The sequence below is a fragment of the Pollicipes pollicipes genome, unplaced genomic scaffold (genome assembly GCF_011947565.3).
Source record: "Pollicipes pollicipes isolate AB1234 unplaced genomic scaffold, Ppol_2.1 Scaffold_3087;HRSCAF=3621_pilon_pilon_pilon, whole genome shotgun sequence".
Classification (NCBI taxonomy): domain Eukaryota; kingdom Metazoa; phylum Arthropoda; class Thecostraca; order Pollicipedomorpha; family Pollicipedidae; genus Pollicipes; species Pollicipes pollicipes.
In genome coordinates, this window is record NW_023596225.1 from 21,983,524 (window position 1) to 21,993,547 (window position 10,024).

The 10,024-nt window shown below is 52.4% G+C and overlaps 1 protein-coding gene across 1 annotated transcript; it reads left to right on the forward strand.

Moving 5' to 3' along the window:
• The first annotated feature begins 4,679 nt into the window (after positions 1-4,679).
• LOC119114748 (A disintegrin and metalloproteinase with thrombospondin motifs 18-like) lies at positions 4,680-6,734 on the forward strand. The gene has a single exon (XM_037238769.1). It carries the CDS (start codon positions 4,812-4,814, stop codon positions 6,531-6,533), a length of 1,722 nt encoding a protein of 573 aa, XP_037094664.1. The 5' UTR covers positions 4,680-4,811; the 3' UTR covers positions 6,534-6,734.
• Positions 6,735-10,024: the final 3,290 nt, after the last annotated feature.

Below are 10,024 nucleotides of genomic sequence, written 5' to 3' on the forward strand. Positions count from 1 at the left end.
TGGAGGCAGTGCACGATGGAAGTGCTGTGATAAGGCACGATGTGCTGGAGCTCAGTCTGTGGCCATGGTCAGTTGCGGGCTCTACACGTCTGTTTCACCGTTTCTACCGGAGGAAGACTAAGTATCTTTTCACAGGACGGCACTGCTTTAGACTTGCCACGAGTGCATCTTTCAAATTACGTAGGATGTCGGTAGAACCACGCTATCTCTGTTTTCCTACTCTGCGATTCATGGATAGAACGTCCAATATACATATACATATATATATATATATATATATATATATATATATATATATATGCATATTGTAACTCTATTCATGAGATCCACATGGATAGAACCAACCACAGCTGTATCCACAGTTCTATCCGCAGTTATGGCTGTCGAGCTCACGCCTCCACTCATCGTTGGGGTACCCCGGAACAGCCGGCGTTCAAACCTTCGGAGCTGCTGGCGTCAAATCCCTTTTGGTGTTTATAAACGCCGCTGGACCAAAATACTAAGGCTTCGAATCGCGAAAAGGTCCGTCCCCACCCCTCACATAGGGTGAAAACCCTCATAGGGTTGTCGTCCTTGCTGTAACAATATCTGAATCTGAGCCTGAGGCCTAAGCCTAGACGCCGTAGAGGAGGAAATGACATATTTTGTGCGCCCTTCGCCATGATTTAGAAAATGTTCCAGACTGATGTAAGCAGCGTCAAGTCACAATATTGTGAGCTCAATCACTCTTATCTCTTTTTCATTTTAATGGTTAATAACAGACTTGTCATGGACTAGTCACGGACGAGGTCAACAGTTCATTCCAGTACCAATGTGTGCGCTGCGTTCAACCTGTTCAACCAACCATCGTTCCACAAAAATTCACCCGCTTGATTTATCGCACTATAGAAAAAATATTTCGACTACCAAATGCATTTTCTTTGCTGTCATAAATGAATACAGTGAGCTATTTTCTGTACAATTTTATGTTGCTATGATATGGACAGTTTTGTTAGACTTTATCCCCTATACCATGTAGTTACTTCTTTAGGACATTGCAAAATCACTAGCATTATTGCCAGATTTTCTTCGCACCGTCATAGTTGCAAACATTGCTCAGGTACATCGAATTTAGCAATGGACCATTCGCGTCGAATGTCGTGTCGATCGACGCATATTTTGTTGGATTTTACACTTTACCTCAGCAGACGTGCTTTACCTGGTTATCACATAGAATCTACAGACTGGGCTGGTCTGGAGCCCGAGCTGTTGTTACAGCATCAGGGACCGAGCCCTAACCCGTTCATGGCCAGCCGGGCAGCGGCGAACACTGGTCAGCATTACTTCATCGCTGTGTTGTAAGCTGTGGAGCGTCTTCGCGAGGATCATAATATACACACGCATGCATACACACACACACACATATGTATGTATGTATATATGCATATATATGTATATATATATATACATATATATGCATATATATACATCATATATGCATATATATATATATATATATATATATATATATATATATATATATATATATGCGTGCGTCGTAAAGCCCAATGACAATGACAGGGAACTTCATGACAGGGGTGCTTCACATTTTGATACAAGGGAGTTCACATTCAGGCCAACCTGCGCTGTAATTGAGTGTCTCTAGCTCTTTTGGTTTTTAAGATCTTGGGGGTGTTAACTTGACCCCCACCCGAACGCATGGTAATCAACCGGCCTCCCGGGCGCGAGTAAGTTGCCCGAAGTGATCAAATTGAAGGCATGATATAGCCATAAATAGCTCAATATAGCGCGTCCTTACGCGTTCGTTCGGAACTGCAAGACCAAATAAAATCAGCATTGCAATGCACTGGAACAGAAAAATCCTCAACTGCCGTGCAAACAAAGTTGTCTAGGTTACATAAGCGTTGTCTAGGTTACAATATATGCATATATATATATATATATATATATATATATATATATATATATATATATATATATGGCAGTACTCGTGGCTTTGTTCTTCGTAGAATAACCAGAAAAAAGGAGAAATAGATGCATTAATAGTTTGGCTATACGCCTTCTTAGAAACGAATATTATATATTTATCGACAGTCCCGGTGGCTCAGTTGGTTAGAGCGCCTGCCTCCCAATTCACCCACCCGTGGCGGGGTGGGTTCGAGTCGCTTTAGGCGCTCGCTATTTGCCCTTGACAGGTATGGCCTGCGGCCGGTGGCAGCGGTCACACTAAAGGTCAGTTGACGTCAGAGGGCAGGACGGACCGTGCCGAGCATTGCGGCACGTTAAGCTTTCGCCACTAAATTCTGCCGTTGCCTGGAATTGCGCGATCGGATGGTAAGGGTCAGGGCTCACACAACAAGCACTGCTTAGCGTGAGCGCTTATCCCAGAGATCCATCCATTCAAAGGGTTGGGACCAAATTTCTAAAAAAAGAGAAAAAAAGACAGAGCTGCATGCCCTCATTGATAAAGGCATGCATCCGAAATGCATCTATGTCATGTATAAATACATCTACCTCTCCTTTCTCCTGACCACTCTACGAGGAGTAAAGCTAACAGTACTGGCATACCATTGCTGTGCCCTTTGATTAGTTGTGCACGACTAAGGATAACATGCACATGTCGGCCAACGCGCTAGCAAGTAAAATTCCGCTCTTAACGAGATATCATATTTTGCAACCAACGAGCGGCGAACCAAGAATGTATGGTCCATCTTATGTAATGCAGCGTGATATAATCCAATGCAATGAATAGGTTAAATCAAATGAATCGGTTACCAAATGATTAAAATAATCATTGGGTAACTGAACTTAAACTTGCTATTCAATGTAGTTTGAAGTAATCCTATGTTCGATGACTTTGCTATGGCCTTCGATCTCCGCTGTTGAGATCAGGGATTCCGATTGCTCGCGATTGCCTTGAGACCCGCGGCTGGCCACCTGATTCAAGGCAGCAGCCCCCGCTGGACGAGAACGACGCCACTGCCGCTGTAAGCTGATCAGTTCGGTGGAACATCTTGGCCAGATCACCGACCGGCGAAGCTTGCCGTCGGATCAATGGCACTCTGCGGTCTGGGTAGCGGTCCAGCGGGCGCCCAGCAGCTCGGAGCTGGCCAGCCGGCGGGCTCCGGCCACGGTCACTCCCTCGCGGCCCGTTCGCGGAACCGTGACCTGGCCAACGCGCGACGCCGCACTCGCCTGCGCAGTAGCGCACGCGGGAGACGCGAGACGGCTGCTGCGCAGACGAACCGGCCCATTTCTTCGAAGCCGCACCCAGGGTGGACGGCCGCGCCGTGACGCGAACACTCACCGCAGCGAAAACAGCGAAGAGAGTGGGGAGGATAACCGGGCCGGGTGTACCCGCCCGTGCAGTGAACGGCTGGACCGGGCGTTCGGGGGGCCCAGTCGGTAGTGTGGACATGCTGACGTCATGGACGGACAGCTCTCTGTGCTCCGTGACTCCTGTTATTTGGGTACCTTGCATGCTCCCGAAACCACGAGTTATGTAATCCTTCCGTGTGGACGCGGACATCCACGGCGTGAAACGGCGACGTCGCCAGCAGATCCTCAGCCCTCAGCCCTGGGGTTCATCAGGTGCAGCGGAGTCACCGGTCGAGTTCGCAGCCTTTCGCACGTTTCTACAACATTCGCGCGTCATAGTATGAAAACAGCAATCGCTACGTGTCCTATTCTATTCTGTTAAAGAAAACCGAGATCACGACGCGCGATTTCACGTCACGGATTGCAGTCTTGCTGTGTGGGTACGGACATTTCAAAGAGGCTAACTGATCAATTATTGAAGTATTGAATTATTGAATTAATTTTTTATAAAAATATTGAAGTAACAATTACTGAAGTATACTTCAGTCATATTTCATAGTTGCTGTCAGACAAGAACACCAGTTTGGTAAACCATTTCCTTGTAACGTAATACAGCTACAAAAGTTCCCGATGTTCTCATTTAACCTTGACATTTGACATTTTACCTGACCTCGACATTCGACATCTCGCCTCACCCTGACATTCGACATCTCACCTGGCTTTGACATTCGGCATCGAGGCAAGCTGATCCATGTGTTTGTGGATGGCCCTGGCAACATAAACTGTAAATACCCACTACACCAATGTGAGCACGTGTTAACGGTATGATTTCTCCATATGGCTCATGTTGGATGTAAACAGCTTCAAGAAATATTACTGCGTTAAAACATGTGGATATTCGATATGAGTGCAAAACGGATGCCACACCCTTTATGCCTCGCACTTTTGTTGTCAACATTTTTCACGCACATATTAAGACATGTTAAAAGTTGGATCAGGCGTGGCGGGCATTACGTGAGGACAACTCTGACGTATGCTTGTTTGCATCACAGTGAACGGACGGCGCTTTTTTGTACTTGCTCCGGAATGATTTACAACAGTCTGTCAGTAAGCAATCGCGCACCTTTTGGCTTGACCTGAACCTCTGGACCCGTCCGTTCCCTGTATCACTGTTCCTCCCCATCACAAGCACATCTAACCCCGCTGCAAGACCGCCGGCCGGTCCGTAGCCCCCCAGCCGCGGCGGCTAGCCTGCGCCAGACGTCACGACCGACGCGGCCGCTGATTGGTCGGTGGCCGAGCCAGACGTCGGTACATATACTGCAGGTGTGGCGGCGACATTCAAGTCGGCCGGAGACCGCTGCGGCTACCGCAGCCGGACCTTTCGGGCAGTGCCACCGGTCCGAGGCCCGCCGACCCTCCCACCGCGCCGCCGGAGCCATCAGGCAGAGCCACCGATCCGAGGCCCACCGACCCTCCCACCGCGCGCCGCCATGCCCTCCTCGCTGTGGCGCGTGCTCGTGCTGGCCGCGAGCGCCGCCGTCTGCTCGGCTGGCCCGACGGGCTCGGTTGGTCACACACTCCACCTGCACATGACGCCGGCGGAGCTGCGTCACACGTTCTTCGTGTCGCGCCATGAAGACGTGCCAGAGTACGACCTGTTCCACGTGCGCTCGGTGCGCAAACGAAGCGCAGACGGCCGCCACCGTCGCAGCGTGCATGCGCGCGCCTTCGGCAACCGGATCGACCTGGATCTGGAGCCGAACCGTGAGATCCACAACCGGATCCGGCTGTTCTACGCGGACGCTGCCGACGGCGACGTGCGGATCGAGCGCGTGCGCGGCGACACGGACATGTTCGTGGGCGAGCCGTTCCAGGACGTCGGCAGCGACGCAGCGCTGCTCGTCGACCACGCGGCCGACGAGACTCTGCGCCTGAACGGCGTGGTGGCCGACATGGTGATCGCGCCGGCGCCGGCCCGCGTGCACGGACACTTCCCGGCGCCCAACGACGACGACATGATGCTAATGGAGGGGGAGCTGGCCGACCTGCACGTGATGAACGGCACGCGGCCGCGCGCGCGCCGCCGCCGCGCCGCCGCCGTCACGCACGGCCTGCACGTGATCTTCCGGCGGCGCTACCAGCTGGGCGAGGCCGGCGCCGCGCCGCTCGACATCACCAACGACCAGGCCATGCTGGAGCCGGAGCCGGACTCGGAGGGAGCGGCGGAGTCGCACAGCCGGCGACGGCGCAACGCCAACGACCTCTACCCGGAGGTGCTAATCATCGTCGATTACGACACGTACGCCGTGCACAACTACGACGCCAAGACTACCAAACGCTACCTCATGACCTTCATGAACGCGGTGGACCTGCGCTACAAGAAAGTATCCTACCCATCCATCACCATCAAGGTGGCCGGCATCGTCATCAGCAAGAGCAAGGAGGCAACACCGTACCTGGAGAGCAACCTGGTGGACGGGCAGTCGTTGGACGCTGTGTCGGCGCTAAGCTCCATCGGCCGCTATCTGTACAACGAGCACAGGCTGCCCAGCTATGACGCCGCCCTGGTGATAACCAAGCGTGATATGTGCTCGCGCAACGGCCACTGGGGCGGCTGCAACAAGGTGACCGCTGGCTACGCGTACGTTGGCGGTGGCTGCAGCATCAGCAAGTACTTCCGAAAGATCAACTCGGTGGCCCTGGTCGAGGACTCGGGCGGCTTCTCTGGAACGATCGTGGCCACACACGAGCTGGGCCACCTGATGGGTGCCGTGCACGACGGCTCACCGCCCGCCTCGTACGTCGGCGGGCCGGGCGCGCTCTCATGCTCCTGGGAAGACGGCTACATCATGTCCGACCTGCGCCGCGACTACAAGGGCCTGCAGTGGTCCGTCTGTAGCCTGGACCAGTTCGGTCACTTCTCGAGTAGCCAGCGCTCCACCTGCATGCGCAACTATCCCTCCCAGCGGAGCGAGTTTTCCAGCACGGCCACCTCGCTGCCGGGGAAGCTCATCAGCTTGGACGCGCAGTGCAAGCGAGACCGCGGCACAAGCGCCTGCTTCAAGGACCACCGCGTCTGCGCCGAGCTCTACTGCTTCGAGCCGTCCAGCGGCTACTGCGTGGCGTTCCGCCCGGCGGCCGAGGGCTCGTCCTGTGGCCAGGGTATGCACTGCCGCAACGGCTTCTGCGAGCCCGAGTCGTACGTGTACTGAGACGGCGCGACCGTGGCGCCGCCTGGGCCGCCGGCCCGGCGTTGGGGGCGGCGCCCGCGCGCCGCCCTGTCTCCTCAGGTATCTGAAGCGGCGCGCCGCTGCCGGCCGCAGACTAGCCCCCGCAGGCGGGCCTGCTGAGCTCTGAAGTGTGGCGTGTAGCGCTGCCGTCAACACGCTGGACGTGTGACATGTAAACGCTGGGCGTTTGGCAGCACGTGTTGCTGCAGCGAGAGTAGTTAACGGCAATGGGTTCGCCGCTTATAGGTTTATAATGGTTTAAGATACCTCAGCCCATCGAGTGCTATACGCTGACGGAGTGCGTTGGACTGTTGCGTGCGTGGACAGTTGAGTGGGTGCATATTCATTGTCATGGTTGTGATGGTTTTGCTACCAAAGGTAAATAATATATAGTGGCAAAGAACGTCACGTGTCTCTGAGTGGTCATCAGGCAGTGAACATTTCCGAGGTACAATCACTCTCAATAACACAAAGAGGAGAATTAAGCACTCTGCAGCATTCCTATGGCATGAACCACTGCTGGCATACCGCGACAAGGAAACTTGCGACTTCATGTGTCGCGGCGTCGCAGACCAGGAAAGAAACATGGAAACGGGGATAAAATTGCAGGCGAGATACATGAGATTTCCCGGTCGTTACCACGGAGACACTGACACAGCGCTTGCGTGCTGGGCCTGACGTTATGGGCCTAAACTCACAACACACTCTGCGCCGTTTTGTGAGTCACGGCAGACGACACTACATCTCGCACTGCTTCGCTCCCTCCCCCCCCCCCCCCCGCCCCCTCCAAACCAGCTGGGACCAGGCTTCTTCTAGACCCTAACGCCTCATTTGGCGGTGATGGATGGTCCACTGGTAATGATCAGCTGGTGGTGACGGATGGTCCACTAGCGATGATCAGCTGGCAAGTACGGACAGTCCACTGGCGATGATCAGCTGGTGGTGACGGATAGCCCACTGGCGATGATCAGCTGGCGGTGACAGATAATCCAATGTTGATGGCTAGCTGGCGGTGACCGATAGTCAATTGGCGATGATCAGCTGGCGGTGACGGATGGTCCACTGGCGATGATCAGCTGGAGGATAGTCTCCCAATGAAGGAAGTTGATAACAAAAGTAACGCCTTACACAAGCGCCTTCTCCCCAACGAAAAAGGTAAACAAGGGATTTGACCCTCTTTATTTTGAAAGGACCTAATCTTTTTAGTTTTTTGTTTTGTTTTCTGTCATTCCGTCATGCCGATCGGCACGTGCTTTGAGGGTTCAGGGATTGAAGCTAAGGAAACTCATCGCCTTTCCCCAGCAAGTGCGTAGGACGCTTGGAGGGCTACCAGCCTTTTCAGCCAGAAGCTGAAAGCCTTTTTCCGTCCTGGCCCTCGGCGCCCGCCGTCTTCTATTCTGGTGACGTAAGGGTGGGCCCGCCGGCTGATCCAGAGGCCCTCAGAAGAAAATAAAGCGGAGACAGGTCATTACCAGCACAGGAAGCCAATGCTTAGCACAGGGACCCCGGTTGAGCTTACCGGGCTTCTGGACAAAGCGGGATAGAGGGCCTCTCATTTGGCGCTGGGACTGTTGATTGGCACAGCGCCCTTCCATTGTCTTGTTGTGGACCATCTCATTGCAATTAAGTACATCTCCCTCTAATGTCCGGACATCTCCCTCCAACGTCCGGACGCCACGACCAGTGCGAGGGACCTTCCGATATTCGGGGGACCGTCCTTGTCGATGTCCAGCAAACTCGATGTCGATATTCCTGGCTGACCCGGGCCCCTTGCCGACACATGATTCCCTGTCACACACTGTGCACCCCCTGACCGACACAGAGGCCACTCTTTGTCTCGGAGGTCCGCCTAATGCAAGAGGCCTTCTGACTGGCGGGACCCCGGTGTTGGGCTCTTTGAGAGGTGCACAGTGGCCTCCGGGCACACACGGGGTGGATTTCTCGATGTTAGCTGCCTCGTCGGGAGTTCCAGGCCGTTGTCCCCCCTCCCCTCCGCCTCCCGCACCAGAGACCCTCTGATGGACATTTAAGGGCCGGGTCCTGCAGGGTCGGCGTCCCTTTATATGACCTCTCACCAGCTTTTTAATATGACCAGCCCTCCAGCTGGGCCCCTGGGCATGGATCCGAAGCTGCCTGTCGGTACCATAGGGACATTTGGCTGCTAATGCGTCCATTTATTGAAGTAACCGAAATTGTCTCTCTGTCTCGCCCAGCGACGGAGCACACTAAAGCAAATGATAAAATCTACAATCGAATTAACCCTCGACAACTTTAGCCAGTAACGTTAACATTCAACTTCTACTTTAAGCCAGTTAAGGGCGGTGACTGTCCTGACCAGACACTGACTAGACCCGATGTGCGACAGTTATGAACGAGGTGGTATCATAAGTGCAGCGCTGCAACTATTTTTCGAAGTCCTTGTCCTCTTCTACGACGCTAATAACCTTATAAATTTTGTTACAGAGAATATTCGGCATTTGTATAATATTTTGAACTGAGATAGCTATCATGAAGATAATTCCCTGCAGTTCACAGCCCCGCCACTCTTAATTTCCTAAGCCCCACTACTTTCGGAGCTAGACGTCCGCGAATATGTGCGGATTTTTCGGGCAGACTATTCCAAGGCTGCTCACGCATTCATGACGCCATAACATCATTTCAAATCCTGACCTTCTATTGGCCACGCAGCATCCAGGAAAAAAGTGCCGAGTCGTTACATCTAGCGTTTGTGAGTACCGATATCCAGATATACCGACCGTCTATTGGCTCTCAATGTTATAAAGACACGACGACGCAATCAAACAATGACGTATTGGGAGCATATTTACTAAACAGAAAAAAATATTTTGTCCAGGGACAGCCTCTTCCTCTTAAAAGTATAACAATAGTTTTAAATGAAGTTATTTCATCATGTGCTTGCCTTTTATACCTATAAAGTCTGGCTTCAATACCCTCAGTTGTTGAACATCGGCTTTAAGATTGGAATCACCAAAATCCTTTTCTATTAGGTGCAAGCCATTTTGAATATCTAGTAAGCCGTCGGGCGTTCAAAGGAAAGAAACCCGATCGCATTCTCTTCTTAATTGCTTGAGAGGCGTTTAATTTAAAGTGAGCATCCAATTTAATAGATTGACCTAATTCTTTCATTGTTGTTTAGCCCGCGACGTGCATGCCCCGTGACGCGTGCTCAAACCGATCCGTGCAGCAGATTGTTCTCATTGAGTGGTACTACACTCCGATCGCGGCAAAGTTGAGATCCCCTGGTTTTCGTCACACTTCCTGCTTAATGACTGTTCCTTAGCTCCATGTACCGTTTCCTGGTATGGTTCGAAAAGGTGCTCTTATTGCCCGGTACATGGATTCCCTGGATCATTCCATCCGTGACTTTCTAAACTTCGACAACGACGTTGAACTCGATGCTAGTAGCATAGTAGAAAGTCGCGTCATCTAAAAACATGGTTTCACGTGCGCAA

Bases quoted from the DNA above. Each gene is read 5' to 3' on its own strand.
- LOC119114748 (XM_037238769.1), top strand. From the start codon at position 4,812: ATGCCCTCCTCGCTGTGGCGCGTGCTCGTGCTGGCCGCGAGCGCCGCC.